Below are 16,424 nucleotides of genomic sequence, written 5' to 3' on the forward strand. Positions count from 1 at the left end.
TTACTATTAGACTTTTGAAATTATTTTGTATTGTGATTTTGGGAAATTGTTATGTAAGAAATGCTATTAACTTGAAAAATATAACAAACTTTATAACAGAGTGTTACAACTGTATTAGGAAAGTAACTTTCCCTTTAATCTGGATACTATTAGATTATGAATTGAGTTTTTGAACAATATGGTATATCAGTAAGGCAGAATTCATGACTTCAAAGATAACCATGAATATGCCTGAATGGTCCAGAATAGTAGGATGTAAGGAATTCTCTAAGTAGAAGGCTGAGGAGTTAAAGCATTTATTGAAACTCAAAAGTAGCAGACCCACAGACCAGTGTCCCCAATTCGACATCCTGGCAAGAACCTTCCAAAACCAGTATGCCCATCTCACAATAGTGACCAGGAGGCCACAGAAAAACATTATGGCAGCAAGCCAAGCCATCTGGTGCTTCCCCCCCACAATGCCAGGGCCCTCCAGCAAGAAGACCACCCACTGGCCTCAAGCCCCTGCTCAGCACTCCCCGATCTCCATAAGGATCAGTCCTGCTTTTTTGTAGCTCCTGCTGCCATGGCTGCAATCTCCAAGCTGTGTTCCAGTCAGCTGACTGCTTTCTCTCTCCTTCAGCTCTTAACTGCTCTCACCAACTGCCTCACCAACTGCCTCTCCAATTGCCTCTTAGCTCTGCTCCAACGGTTCAGCAAGTTCCTCCCACCACAGGCTTCCATTGGCTCCAGTCCTAGCCACTCCCCCCCCAGGACACTGAGAGCCCCGCCCCTGAAGCCCACTCAAATGGGTGGGGAAGATCTTCCCATGCACTGATTGCCTTTACATATGGTCCCAATGTTTGAAAACTATTAAGCATTTAATTGGGTTTATTTTGCTTTAAAATGGATAAAGTTTTGAGACTTTTTAGCTGGGCAGAGTCGTATAATCTTATCAACCCTGTTGATTGCACGTTGTAAAATTCTACAGTAATGAAGTTTGAGGACCCAGGGCCACTCCCAGCCAAAGGAGGGGTGTGTGTGAACAACTTACAGATTTGCTTATAGTAAAGAGTGGGATTTTTTTCTGATAGATTATTTGGCTACCACTTCTGGAAATTATAAAACTGTACCTGTTAATAATACGTATTGAGGTTAGATCTTCGAGCCAACTTAGTAACAATACACTTTAGGTTCAAAGATTTCATTTTTGCCTTAGAGATAAATAGGCAATTCAGATTGGAGGCTTATTATACTCAGCATTTTCTGGAGTTTTGAGTCAACGATCATGTATTCACTGTATATGTGAAACTCCAGAATGTGATTATTCTTAATTTATAAATGAAAGATAGCTCAGATGTCTTTATATGTGTTCACTGTTAACTGTTATTGCAACATGAGAAAAATAATAATAATAATCTAGCCCTAAACTATGATTAGCAAAATTTTGCTCTTTGAGGTGACATATCTTGGGACTGTAATCTGATATTGTTCTGAGTTTTTATTTCAGGAATTGCATTGTTACTGGGTCAATAGTCCACTATTCAAGGGGAATGTCATGCGTTGCCCAAAGGGAATGCAATAAGAGAACTGCTACAGGTGGATGTTTCTGTCTGGGAAAGTTGAGGAGACAGTCTTGCTTATGTGAAGGTAGCATCCTTTTGACTCTGTTTCCCATTGTGATATTTCCTTTCTGAGCAGGAAATTTTCCCACCCAGTTAAATTCTGAGCCAACCTTTAATACCCTGTGAATAATGTGGAACTTTTCTGTATGATTGGCTGTTAACTATGACTCTTGCCTAGAATCAAATAAACATAAGGGAGTTTTTTCCCCTGCTATGGCTTATATCAGGTCAGTATGTGCCCATGAAGTGACAATCTTGATATTGGCATAACCATGTTCCTCCCTTTTCTTTTCATGGTTGTTGTTGCTGTTCAGCCCTTTCAGTCATGTCCCACTCTTCATGACACCATCTGAGGTTTTCTTGGCAAAGGAATTGGAGTGGTTTACCATTTCCTTCTCCAGCACATTTTACAGATGAAGAAACTGAGGCAAACAAGGATCAGTGACTTGCCCAAGGTCACGCAGTTAGTAACTGTCTGAGGCTGGATTTGAACTTAGCTCTTCCTGACTACAGACCCAGCACTCTATCCACTGTGCCATCTAACTGTCCTTTTTCCTTTCATAGCAAATGTCTATAGTGAGGGCAGGTGAACAGTAAAAGTTTTGTAGTTGCAATACTAAATTTATTAATTGATATATTAATATTAAAACATCTGAGTTACTGTAATAGGACATAAATATGAAAGAACTTACTATTTTTAATCTGAATTTGTGGTCAACTCTATATCCTAGGAAACTAAGTAAATTAGTTCTTAAGCTTGTCATCCCCTTGCTAATACTTATATTTTCATGTATAAGATTATGTCCTTGAAGTGTCTCATTCAGGATAATACAAAGAATATATATCTACATCGATATCTATCTGTCTATCCATCTATCTATCTATCTTCAAAGGAGAGGGATAGAATAAAGATGTAAAAGTTTTTTTAAAAAATTTAATCGGAGTAGTAAACTTTGAGAAAGCAGCAAGATTAGACTGTTTTCTCTAAGAACTAGGATACACACACAGACACACAGACACACACGATTTGCTTCCAAATGTTTCTAATGGGATATACAGGCCTTGAGTATGTTTTTAGTAATAAGTTCTCCAAATTGGGTTAAGGATTTTACATATAAAATTGCATTAATAATTGTAAAGAATTTTTAAACACGGTTGGATTTTTTTCCTTCCCATTTTGAAGTATCTATGTGATAATATAAAGAGACAGAAGAGCTCATTTAATGAGCCAGATCCTCATGGATCCTTTTTTAAAAGATTCTTCCTTCAGTACCTTAATAGCATTGTCTGTACCAGTTCTAATTGTGGGTCATGACCCTGTTCAGGGTTGCAAAAAATTTGGCAACAGTAAAAAGTTTCTGAATGTTCAGTGACCAGAAATTAATTAAAAATCAAATATGTAATGAATCTGAGGTGTTACTAGTGGTGCTTGCCCCTGTTGCATCACACAACTTCACTGCAGCCTTGGTTCTGAACACAAAGCATGTGCACTTTGTACTGTGCATGCCCTCAAGCCATGCAATGCCAACTAACGCTGTCAAAACAGGAAAAGGGGTTGGGAGTGGAAAAAGTTTAAGATGTTCTGGTCTATACCAAGTTTGGGTAAAGATAGAAAGATCAAGTAGTATGTAAAAACTGAAGTTCTCTGAACTTTCAGGTGAATTATGGGCTCCTAATTTGATGTCGTTCTCATTTCTCTGTTGTTATAATAGGGTTAAATTCACAAGGTTTGAGTTAGTTCTCACCCCATGGAGTAGTTAGGAGGGTGTACTAAATTGTATTGCGTATTGTTAGTGGCAGATTTTAGCAGAATTACTTAGGAATCTATGCAAGTGACTTAGAACCAAAGAAGCAGATCTACTAGGAGAAGCCCTCTTCAGAGCTTCCCTGAGAATGAGGCCTATTCCAGAGTGTCTAAGAGAAGATGTTTCCAGGGACCAGACCACTACATGTGACATTTGGGACTCAAGATGAAATGTTCTAATTTAAATGGATATTGGGAGTTGGTTGCTACGTTACAAGGAGATTTGTTGTTATTTACTATAGATGATCATTACTGTATTACTTTGGCATTTTGTTTCATGGTGTTTACGTTTGTATGGAAGCGAGGTATGTATGCCCTAGTTCCTTTTATTTATTGTTTGGGATCAGGGGCATTGCTCCTGTGACTGTTTGGTCAACCAAAAATTTTCTGTTTATATTAACCTCACCTGACCAAAACTTGACTTATGGAATAATAATGTTAACTTTTCAATATTCCTTAGGTGGAAACCAAAAGGAAGTTTGAAGGTCCCCAAAATGATTAGGTTATTACCCTAGTTAACTGGATAAAAAAGAATTTCTCTGACACTGAATTGTCTTGTTTACTTTGGTGATACATAAATCTCCCCTCTCAAATTAGTTCATGGTGAACCTTCTAAGGGATTTAATCTGTAACCTAACTTAGTTTACCTGTAGAGTCTATTCAAAAAGGTTTGTCTCCTTAAGGAATATATGAGATTATGACTGCTTAATTTTTTAAACTTTTATGACACTGAAGGAAACATAGGATAATTTTTGTATTACTCATGGCCAAAGCACATTTCCTGTTGTAACTTTAAGTTCCCTAGCTTACAGACACTAATGCTTACTCAAATTGATTCAAACAGCAGAGATGAGGATGATGCAGATGAGATAGAGAAATGATATGGATCTGACTGTGATGCTGCATCATGACTATCAGTAGTGCTAAAGGGGGGATATTGTTTAAAATCAGTCACTGATGCAGTCATTCTGAAATGACCCCACGTTTTAGCCTTGCTTACTTTGGCTTTCTGCAGCCAGCCTGCAGGAAAGGGTGGTCTGCATGTACACTAACTGTATCTCTTTAGTGCTAATCCCATCTCCCCATGATGTTCTAATAGGGGAGGACCTGAGGTGGCACTAACCCCATTTCCTTATTGAAAAACGTATCAATCAGGATTGTCTTTCCCTTATATGGAAATTGTTTACTCTTGTTTAGAAAAGCAGTGGGACAGTTGGAATTGTCAGGGCCACACCCAACACTGCTGCCTTGGTGTGCTTCAATAAACTCCCTTTTTTGTCTTAATTTTCCTGAGTTTGCGTTGATCTGGGCCAGGTCAGAGCAAAGATTTTACCTTTTAACAATCCTATGTCAGATCCTGTACAAAGTCCATTTGATTTAGAATATTCTGCTTTCAAGTTTGTTTTTTTTATGTAGAGTTATTTCTATATTTTAAATGGTCTTATAACTAATGCTTGAGTATGAATAAAAGCCCTGCTATTGAGCACAATAAAATGTGCATGTATCTTTTAAGATAAAACATATATGGCTCCTGCTGAAGACTAATACATGCTCTAGAATTGTACTTTGCTTCTTTCCTTTTGAAAATCGTCTTTAGTTTTCAAGGTTTTCTAAAAAGAAAAGCAGCTTCTTTATACTTAACCTCTCCTTTGCCTGAACAGTATTTGTTTCTTCATTTTGTTCTAATTCTGTCCTCATCTCATTCTCTTACTGTGATATTTTTAGATATGGTTCAAGGTGCTGCGGAAGCCAGGGAAAATTTGTCTAGCTTGAAAAAAAAAGGCCTCCACTCCTGCAATCCTGCAGACCATGCAACATTAGGGTCTCCCTGGAATTACTGGAATGAAGCACACTAACTTCTAGGTTTTTCCATAGTGTGATATTTTGCTCTCCTGTACAGCGGGCCTCCTTAAGGAAGCCTGGGCCTTCTAAGGTTCCTTTCTGTTCTAAAATCTTATCCTCTTAACCAAGGACCCAGGAGCTATTGAAGGCCTTCTCTTCCTCTGTCTTTCCTCTCTTTTCTTCCTCCTTCCTTTTCTTCTGTGCCCAGTAGAGGCCATCTCCAGGTGTCCTGATCTATAGTTTGCCACTGGATGGCTCCAGAGGAGAAAGTGAGACTCATGATCTTGCAAAATCCTGATTAAATCCTGATTCACTTGCAAGTCATGGCATCATGTTTCTGATACCATGGTCCTCTTCATGAAACAAGGACAAATAACAACTATGCGGTTTTAGAAGACCTTATTCAAAGTGGAAACAGGGTATTTTGCACTGCTAACTCTAGAATGTGTCATAATAACAATAATATGTCTAATGTGTCATACTGGCCTTGGAGCCATGAAGACTTTGGTTCACTGCTAGACACATGACTGGCTATGAAACCCTAGAAAAGTAAAAAAAAAAAAAGTCAATTCCCTAAGACTATAATTTGCATAGAAGGTGCTGCTTTGCACTGGTAGAGAGAGAATTCCCACATCTAGGAGTTCCCTATACCAACAAAATCACCTACCCAGGCACTACCCCCTATCCTGTTTTTTTAACTTATAACAACAAGTCCAAGTCCACTGCCCCTATTCCTAGCTGTGGTTTCAGGGAGGAAAGTACTTTCAAAATGGATGAAGGGATGTCAGCCAATTTTCTTTCTCCTTTTGAAAAGCTATGTCTTTAAAAAGAAATGTCTGGCTGTGGGGCTCATTACCCGGTTATTAGAATAGGAAATGCAGCAAAGTGGAACCTTCTCACAATGAGAGAAAGGAACGGTTTGGGCCAAAATGGAGACTCACTTGTCAGTAGGAATGAAAAGGTCATTCATCTGTGCTTTCCTTAGGCCTTGAATTTTCTTCCCCAGTCATTACCAGCACTCACATTGATTGGCTGTTGTGGGTGGTTGAATAAACCTCTTTTTTAATAATGCCTCTTTACCAGCTCATGGCATTTCTGGCCAGGTCTCTGACAGGGATATTACTGGTATGTAAGATAGGCCTTTGTTTATATTACCCCCTCCCCACTCTTCCTACCTCAGCCTGTGTAGTTCGGACTCTTTCCAGATATTCAACCATCCTGAGGAATGGTTGCTGAGATACAGGAGGCTGGCACCCTACAGTGTGCCTCCCTAGTTTCAGCTACCACCCCCACTTTTTCCCATAATTGGGGCTTAATTTGTGTACTTTTTACATTTAAACTGTAAATTGGAAAATGAATAGAAAAGGAACATTTCTCACAGCCCCAAACCAGCAATCAAGCTGTTCTGAACAATCTGCTCTGTACAAAGCCGTACTTTTTGCCAAGTGGATTTTATAAGCTTTGAAGATCTTCATTAGCACAAATCACTTAGAAACCAACCCTCAGGACTATTGGTTCACATGTAAATCAGAACTAAAAGAACTGGAAATTTAAGTCAAACTATGGCTCTGGAAAAAGGAAATGACAAAGGAATTTCAGAGTAGGAAAAGGGAGGGGGAGGTGTAGGAAACTGTTCTCAATTCATTTGGTTGAGGGCAGATCTCACATTAAAGTAATAGCCAGTGCTGTCCAAAGCTTTGAAATGCAAAACTGGATTTTTCCACATTGAAATAAAGGTTTTGTACCATTTTTCCACGGCCCAGTCTTTATTCCAGGATGCCTTAGATTGAGACTCTTACTCTTTCACAAACACTACTTCTTCCCTTACTTCTCTCTTGGCAATAATTTTAATTTGCAGATCAAAGTCCACAGGGAGGAGGAGGTGGGGCAGGGAAAGAGCAATTAGTTAAGGTGAAAAGAAATCAAGATAACACTAACAACCAGCTTTGGAAAACCATTTGAAATAGTCTAGGTAAGACGGAAAGCTGGTTTGGGGACCCTTGGCAATTCTAGTCTGGCGAATAAGCAGTCCCAGCCTAAATGTATGCTGACTAAAAACCTTATAGGCAGTTGCAGGCTACACATAACAGCGTATGGTTATTCACCTCAGAGGCGTCAGCTCCATTATATTTTCCAGTTTTAAATCTCCTGATTTGTGGACATACTGCTTCCCTCCAGCAGAACAGAAGCTCCTTAAGGGCAGGAATTGTCTTATTTATTTATGATCCTCAGTGCCTAACATTGTGCCTATACTTAGTATATACTCGCTGAATTGAATTGACTGGTGGAAGAGATGTTTTTTAGATGTTAATGGTGAAAACTCCAGTTAGGCGGTTAGCACCGCTGCCCATTTTCTTGACCTTTAGGATTATCCATTCCAAATATCTCCTCTTCTATTTACAGGGATTGGAGAAAGGTGTTAGCTCTCCTAAGGAGACAATCTGAAATATTAAAGTTTAAAATGTTATATGACTTGGCATATTAACAATTAACTCTGATTAAAACTTTGGGACTGCAAAAGAATGCCAATTATAAATGCCCCAATTTAGTGACTAGTTTCTATTTTTGTCAATCTAATTCAAAAAACATTTATTAAGTGCCTATGTGCCAGGCACTGTGCTAGGCATGGAAGAGTTCCTATATGCAAGGAGCTAATTTTGGCCATTGTGGGGGAAGGCGGGGAGCAAGGAGAGAAATAGAGGGAAGAAACCACATATACAGAGATAAAGCAAATACAAAATATAATTAAGATAAACGCAAAGTTGGGGGGAAGGCTTTCCTAAGTTACTGACCTTGAGCTGAGCATTAAAGAGAGTTAGGGGTTCCAAGATGTGGAAGTTAAGGGCAGGGGAAGGGGAATTCCAGTAATGGTACATAGCCTATAAAAAAAGCATGGAGGCAGGAAATGAAATTTCAGGGTTAGGAGCATCTACTATGCCCTTGTGGCTGGAAATACAGTACATGTTGAGAGTAATGTCTAATTACCCTGCAAAGACAAATCAGAATCAGATTGTGACAGACAGGCTCTAATGCCAAACAGAGAAGTTTCTATTTATACTAGAACAGGGAGCCACCGAAGCTTTTGAGCAGGTGCCTGGCATGGTCAGACTTAGGCTTTCGATATATCCAGTTGGTGATATGGAGGATGGAGTGAGTGGAAGCAGGGACCTCAATTACCTATTGGAACAGCCTAGGAGAAATGGGATAAGGGCTGAAACTAAGGTGTTGGCTGTGAGAGTGCAGAAAATGGCATGGATGCAAGACGGCATCTCTGTAGAATAGAACCTCAAAGACTTTAGGTCTGCTTTGCCTACTCTCATCTTTGCACGTGTTTGTCGTTCAGTCATGCTGGACTCTTCATGACTCCTTGGACCTGGGGTTTTCTTGGAAAAGATACTGGAGTAGTTTGCCACTTCTTTCTCCATTGTGTACCCCTTTTACAGATGAGGAACTGAGGCAAACAAGAGATAAGTGATTTGCTAGGGTCACACACCTAGTGAGTGTCTGAGGCCACACTTGAACTCGGATCTTCCCGACTGCAGGCCTGGTGCTCTATCTACTGCACCACCTAGCTGACCCTTGTACTTGCTGTACATAACAGAAAAGTGACACTTGAAAGCAGGGACTGCCATTTTTGTCTCTGTATACACAGTGACTGGTTTAGTACCTGGTACCTAGTAGCTGCTCAGTAAGGGCTTATTCAGTTGGATACAGGGAGGGTGAAGAGTCTAGGATGACTCTGTGGTTGAGAACCTGAAGGCATCGGGAAGGGTGATGAAACCCTTATAAAAACAAGGAAATTAGGAGGAGCGGGTTTTGGGGGAACATGCTGAATTTTGGGTGTCTATGGGACGTCCAGATGGGGATATACAGCAGGCAGCTGGAGATGTGGGACTGGAGCTCAGGAGAAAGATCCAGTTATGTAGATTTCAGAGTCCTTAGCCTACAGGTCATAGTTGAACCCAAGATAGCTAAGATATTATAAATGCAGGTTCTTAAAGTTAAACCAGATTTCTGTAAAGCAAATTCTACTTTGCTATTATTTTTTTTTTAAGTGAGCTGGCCTCTGAGCCGGAAGTCCTTGTTCATGTTCCTCCTCAGACACAAACTGGCTGTGTGAACCTGGGTTTAGATGTTTAACCTCTCAAGGTCATAGCCAACATTCTAATATAAGTTGCAAACAAAGGACCAACCTGCAGTGGTAGAGTTCCTTCAGCCAGGAATTCCCTATAACAATGAAACATAGGACCAAAGTTAAGCCCTCATTATGGGGGGGGGGGCAACTGTTTATTTGGTAGTTGTTTCAGTGACCTCCAAACTCATTTCAAATGCCAAAAGGGGGAAAAAGATGCAGCTACTGTGATCTTACAATGTGTTGAAAGGATGCTTTTGGGGCCTAACCTGATGAGAGACCCACAGTTGGCAGAAGAGAGCAACCAGCCTAGCCCATCCCAGGAAGTGGCCTAGGGAGAGGTGGAAGAGGGCAGGCAGCACCCTTCTTCCTCTAGCGGGGCTACCCCCAAGGTTGACAGACTAGACCCGGGAAGGCAAGGCAAAGAGGCAGAAGTGGTCCTTGGCCAAACTCTGAAGCCCCCTTCAATGCCTAGTTTCTCCAACAATAGAATGCCAGGAAAAAATCTTAAATTAATTGTGTTGTACAGGAAAGACAGTTCTTAGGGCCTTGTGAGATACCAAGTTACCACTCACTGGAGGTTTTCACATTAAACTTGTAGGCGCTAGAGGTAGGGCCATCTAGGTGCATGGTTTTTTTTTTTTTTTTAAGAGGAGGAAACCAAGGAGGTAAAGGGATTTGCTACCCAAGGTCACTGAGGAAGCAACCAAGGCAGAGCACTTTCTACCAACCCAAGGACATCTGTGGATAGCTTTGGGACTGAATCCTCTAACCTTTTTATAAACACATTATAATTTCAAAAACACATTATCTTTGGTTCTGATAGAACTTCAAAGAACACTGTCTCCTTACACTTAAAAGCTAAGTTTGCTCTCCAAATCATGACTGCCCTAAATTGGGAGAGATGCTCATACAATTTCACTGTGCAAATAATATGTATTTTACCTTTCAAGAATGACAGCTACTCAGATTGTTATAATCACTGCATATAGGGACTTTTCTTGTGAAGTAATGGATCTAAATGGGCATTTTCTATAGTTAGCTTTTCACAATGGTAACATTTTAGAAGAACTTGCTTAACTGTAGCATGTTTATTTCTATTACTCCATTTTAGCATATGGGAAACCCTTCCTCAGTTGGGAATAATCTATAGTCTTTCAAATATTAAGTATTCTAAGAAATGCACTATGGGGAAGAAGGAAAAAATTATAACACTATATAATGGAGCAGAAATATGCAGAATGTTTCATTGAAGTACATCAGACAGAAAAAAGGAAGTATTCTTTAATTTACTCCAGAATAAAAACATTCCAAACAATTTCAAATGCGCCTCTAGAATGTGTCTTAAGGAAAAGGAACAACCTTTTACAATAGAAAACTAGTCTATCCCTTTGGTACTAAGACAACCTGTAGAAATGGGAACATCACTTGACTGAAAAAGGTTGCCTAGGTACCTTTATAATTAGAAAAAGACTCCATTACAATCATAAAATCTTAGAGCTTGAAAAGAGCAGAGAACACTTATCTCAACCCCCTCATTTTACATATGAAGCAACTGAAGTCTTAGATCACTGAGCAAATAGATGCACTGATATTTTAGAATGTTTTCTTTCATACAACCTATTAAAATTGGTACCATATCCTTCTTGTTTGTTCAAAGCCTAAATACACAAGTCATTCCCTATGTGTAGACATTAATAATTAACAAGTTGCTTTTCAGTTGAAATGCTGTTTCACTGTTTTCTCCAAATATTTAGCATGCCACATTGTATAATGTCAACAAACAAATATCTGTAAGGCTCAAAACAAGACATCAGATTCACAGATTCAAAAGTATGGCACAAAGGAGCTGGATATATCACAGGATTTTTAAAACATTCAAAATATTTCATACAAAAAAAAGTGAACTCACTGGTGTCAAATGCCACTAAATTCATTTATACAACATGTAAATAAGTAACTTAAATAAGACCATAAAAATCAAGGGGAAACTACTGCATAAAACTCCCTCTTTAATAATTAGCTCTATGTTCCACTAGCAAATATCTGGGCATTGCTTCTTTTTAAAGTAGAAAATGTCCTTGCAAGAAGAATCCCATTTCACACTCACAGTACAACTGGAATTACATTCACAATGGTCACGATGGCTGCTCTGTGCCAGGTTTTCTAAAATGAGGTAGGTAAAAAAATTGGGAGTTTCAGATGCCTAGGACTCATTTGTTTTATATCTGCTCTTCTTTAAAATGGTGTTTAAAATGTTAACCATGATGTTTAAAAAAAAAAACAAACTTAATGAAGACCTTGCCTAAAAAGAGAAAAAACACTATTTCAAAAAAGGCAGACCATTATAAAATACAGATTCTTCTCTTCATTTAAGAACAAAATACAACTGATTTGCCAACCATCACACTTCACAGAACCAGATGACATGGACTGACCCTAAAAAGTCACTTACACCATGTCATTGGTTTTGGCCTAGGAGTATGGCATACAGAGTACTAACAAACATTGAATTATTCAGTTAAGGGACCAGACCAGCTGTTGCCCTTTTGAACTTTTCATCCTTAATAACCAGGGTTTAACAGTTATAAATCCGAATTGAATTTCTAAGTGAGAAGTGAATTCTCTGAGGATTTGACACCCGCAGGAGATTCAGGCATCAATTCATGCCCAGCACTGCAGTGAGGCCTAGATTTGGGGATATGGGTGGGAGGTTAGACTGGGCAGCGGGGACCAGATACGGATGCCAAGGGGTGGCAGGCAGGGCAGTAGTGGCCAGACCCGCGACTGTAACACAACGCCGGGCTAATGGCTCTGGAAGATGTCAGTGCCTGGCCAGCGCTTGGACCCCGTGGTGGAGGCCTGGGTGGAAGCAGAAGGGAAGGCAGGGAGGCCCGGTCTGGCCTTGGCCTTCTTGCGGGGTGCCATGGGGGAAGCGCCCAGGAACTTACTGAAGGAGCCGGACTTCCTGATGCCGCGGGCCAGGTCCTGCAGCATCAGGTCGTCGGCCAGCACACCCAGGAAGGCGCTGGTGGTGGAGCTAAGGATGGAGGCTGCCACCTGCACAGGCCGCCTGGCCGGGCCGTCGTGCTCCACGGGGCAGCGAAGGGCGGGGTCGCCTAGCAACAGACGCAGCGCGTACGAGGCTCCGGGCCGCAGGTACTGGTAGGCTCGCCGCCCGCTGTGGTCTCGGACGAGCACCTGCGCGCCCAGGCGCTCCACCAGCAGGATGGCCGCGTCCTCGTGGCCGTGCAGGGCCGCCAGGTGCAAGGGGGTGTAGCCGCCGTGCGAGCGGGCGTTCACGTCGACGGGCGCTCCCCCGCGGCGCGCCACTTCCACCAGCTGCAGCACCATGTCGCGGTCGCCGCTTTTGGCCGCCCAGTGCAGGGCGGTGAATCCCGACATGAAGTCGCGCTTGGCAGCCAGGCTCCGATCCCGCAGCAGCAGCCCGTGAAGCTGGTGAGTCCAACGGCCGCCGGCCGCTCTCACCAGCCACTCGTGCTCGGCTGGCTCCAAGGGCACGGTGGGCGGCGGCGGCTGGGGGACGGTGGAGGGCAGCTCCTCGATCTCGGGGCTCAGCAGGCGCGGGCCGGCCCGGGACAGGCGCCGGAGGTGAGGGGACCGGCCGCCCCCCAGTGCGAGACCCAGGCCCGACTCCTCCACCGAGAGTCGCCGCCGCAGCCGCGGGGAGTCCCCGGGCACGGGCAGCAGAGACGAAGCTGCCACCGCCGGTTCTTCCGACAGCTGGCGCCGCAGTCCCTGCTCGTCTGCCCGGACCCGGATCACCGACGGGACGCAGCGGACAGGCAGCATGCAGGGCTTCCGCGGCTGGAGCGGGGGCAGCTCCTCGGGCGCAGCCGGGGTCTGTGGAGGGGCCGCGGGCGTGTACCTGGACTGCAGGGCAGGGGTTGGGGTGGGGGCGGCAGCGGCAGCTTCTTTCAGGTCTGGGTACGGGGGCAGCTCCTCCGACAGCGGGGATAGGAGCAGCTCCTCGGACGGCGGGGATGGGGGCTGCTCCTCCGACGGCGGGGACGGAGACCTATGCTCCTGGGCTGCGGCTGCATCTGAGGAAGTTTGCAGTGGCAGCTCAGCCGGAAGGTCCGTATCCAGCTCCTGGGCCTCGGAGGTCGGCGGGTCCCCAGGGAGGGGGTCCCCAGCGGCTTCGGAGGGCGTCGGGGGCGCGGGCCGTGGGGTGAAGGAGGCGCGCGGCTTCTTGCGCAGCACCACGAACTTGACGCCGTCCAGCTCTTTGACCACCGCCACATCGTTGACGAATTGCTTGAAACATTTCCTGCGGGCAGCCCGGCCGCCCGGGTCCCCCGCGTCCAGCAGCGGCTTGAAGCGGCTCACGAACTCCGAGTTGCGCACCTTGCCCCCGCGCTCCTGCAGGAAGCCCAGCACTGCAGCCTGGCTCACCCCCGCCGCCGCCGCCGCAGCCGCCGCTGCCAGCGCCATCCCTGCGGACTTCAGGGCAGGCTGGACCTTCTCCTGGCCTTGGCAGCTCCGCCCAAGGCGCCTCCTGCGGCGGGCCCCTCCCTCGGCTCTCCCAGAGCCCGCTTCCCACCTGTCGGCCCTGGCTGGCAGCTCCTTTCCCGAGGCGCTGTTCCCAGTCTCTGGCAGGTGGGCACTGCTGGGGGAGGGCGTCTATGCGGGGGAGGGGGGGGGGGAGAGGATCCACAGCAGAGGAATCTGGGAGTTGTAGTCTAGGCAGGCTCAGGCTCACCTGAGTTTTAACCTTTGCAGTGCCCCTCCCCCACCTTTCGGGGGCGTTTACACCTGTGCCAGCTAGACCTAGGGAACCTCGCCCCTCCGAGATCCTTTCTCCTTCTGGTTTTTTAGTTGGCCGACCCAATTACAGCTGTTCACTATTCTAATGGGCGCTGAAGCTCTGCCTACTCTTGACAGTTTATACAGCCTGAGTTGTGAATTGGGAATACCCTGACTTCTCTCCTTCCAGCCCTCTGGGAATCCAAACACATCTTAATGCCAACTCCCCCTAAACGCCCCTCTTGTAGTTGGTTGCTATTCCCCGGGGAAGTTCAATAATTTTAAGTGCCAAATGTCTTTCTTGATTCATTTCTTATTCGTTTGAAAAATTAAAAATGAATATGTGATGCTTAATGCTGCCTGTAAGGTAATACATCAGTATTTTATGTCTTTCAGAATATTCAGGCTTGATTGAGGCAGTCTGTTAATATATCAGGTAACAGAGATTTTAGATTAGTTTTAAAGCAACTTATTTTTAATTATTTTCAATGCACATTCTCAGGAGCCCATGTACATTATTAAAAAAAAACAAACCCCGAGGTATATCACCTAACAACTATCAAATCATCTAAGATTTTAAAAAATTCAATATTGGGGGCTACAGCAAAAATCAGGAGCAATAATTCACCATTGGTAAAGTTGTAAGGTGATCAGACTGTTTTGGAAAGCAATGTGGAATTATATAATAAATTTTAAAAATTTCCAATATTCTGTGACCCAGCAATTCCACTATTAGATTTATATTGTAAAGAGGTTATTGACAGAAAGAAAAAAACCTTGTACAAAATAGTACTATATAAATAGCAAAAAAAAAAGCTAGAGACAAACTATATTCCCAGAAGGGGCATGGTTGAATTAAATTTTCTTATATGAACATAAAGAGAGGCTCCTGAGTAGAATAGGTGGCTTAGCCTTGGAGCGTGAAAGATCTGAGTTAGATCCATACTAACTGGATGATCTTGGGCAAACAACGGCATCTCTTCTTAGTACCCCAGGCCACTTTATGAGGTTCTAAATTACAGAATAACAGTTGATTTAAATCAGTGGAGAAAGTTTCCACATCAGGGAAGTCACTGAAAAAAGTCCTACGTTTAGTGTCTCCCTACCCCTATTAATTTAATGAAATATATGATAAACAATTGTGAAGAATTATTTTTAAAAATATATTTTTTCTTTCCCCCAATTGCATGTTAAAACAATTTTGAAACATTTTTTAAAAAAGTTTTGAGTTCCAAATTCTATCTCTCCTCTCCTTCCCTTCCCTCCCTCACCCTTCTCTGAGACTGTAAGTAGTCAGATATAGGTTATACACATGCCGTTATATAACACATTTCTATGTTAGTCATTTTGTACAGGAAGACTCAGAAAAGAAAATGAAAGAAAAGTGAAAAATAGCATGCTTCAGTCTATATTTAATCAATATCCATTCTTCCTCTGGAGTCAGATAGCATGCTTCATCGCTAGTCCTTTGGGATTGTCTTGGATCGTTGTATTGCTGAGAATGGCTGAGTCATTAATAATTCTTCATCGAATACTATTGCTGTTACTGTGTACAACATTCTCTTGGTTCTGTTCACTTCACCCAGCATCAGTTCATGTAAGTCTTTCCAGGTTTTTCTGAAATCACTCTGCATGTCATTTCCTATAGCACAATAATATTCCATTACAATCATATATCACAGCTTGTTCAGCCATTTCCCAACTGATGGACATCCCTTTGATTTCCAATTCTTTGCCACCACAAAAAGAGCTGCTATAGATATTTTTGTACATATAGGTCCCTTTCCCTTTTTTGGATGTCTTTGGGATATAGACCTAACAGTGGTATTGCTGGATCAAAGGGCATACATGGTATTATAGCCCTTTGAGCATATTCCAAATTGGTCTTCAGAATGACTGAATCAGTTCACAACTTCACCGACAGTGCATTAGTGTCCCAGTTTTCCCACATCCCCTCCAACATCAACATTTTCCTTTTTTTTTTGTCATATTAGCCAATCTGATAGGTATGGGATGGTACAAGAATTATTTTTAAAAGGAAGACTTTTGAAATAATTTAGAGATAAAAATAGATTCACAAGATCTTTCTCTCTCTCTTTCTATCTCTCCAGGTAAGACCATATAGAGATATTACTCAACAATGCAACAATACAGGACTGTTCCCTACTACATCATCATCATTATTATTAACAAGGTACATAACTTTCCTTTTTACCATAAGTGTAATACAGTTCAATGTACAATCATTAACAGTCACTTTTGTGTTATTTTGTTT

At 42.7% G+C, this 16,424-nt stretch overlaps 1 protein-coding gene across 1 annotated transcript; it reads right to left on the minus strand.

Moving 5' to 3' along the window:
• Window positions 1-11,703: 11,703 nt before the first annotated feature.
• On the minus strand, window positions 11,704-13,837 carry SOWAHA (sosondowah ankyrin repeat domain family member A). Its single transcript, XM_036752534.1, has one exon. The coding sequence runs from the start codon at window positions 13,835-13,837 to the stop codon at window positions 12,188-12,190; it is 1,650 nt and encodes a 549-aa protein (XP_036608429.1). The 3' UTR covers window positions 11,704-12,187.
• Window positions 13,838-16,424: the final 2,587 nt, after the last annotated feature.

Source organism: Trichosurus vulpecula, chromosome 3 (assembly GCF_011100635.1).
Source record: "Trichosurus vulpecula isolate mTriVul1 chromosome 3, mTriVul1.pri, whole genome shotgun sequence".
NCBI classification, from domain to species: Eukaryota; Metazoa; Chordata; class Mammalia; order Diprotodontia; family Phalangeridae; genus Trichosurus; species Trichosurus vulpecula.

What these genes read in the sequence shown, in the direction of transcription:
- SOWAHA (XM_036752534.1), bottom strand. Translation starts at nt 13,837, where the DNA reads ATGGCGCTGGCAGCGGCGGCTGCGGCGGCGGCGGCGGGGGTGAGCCAG.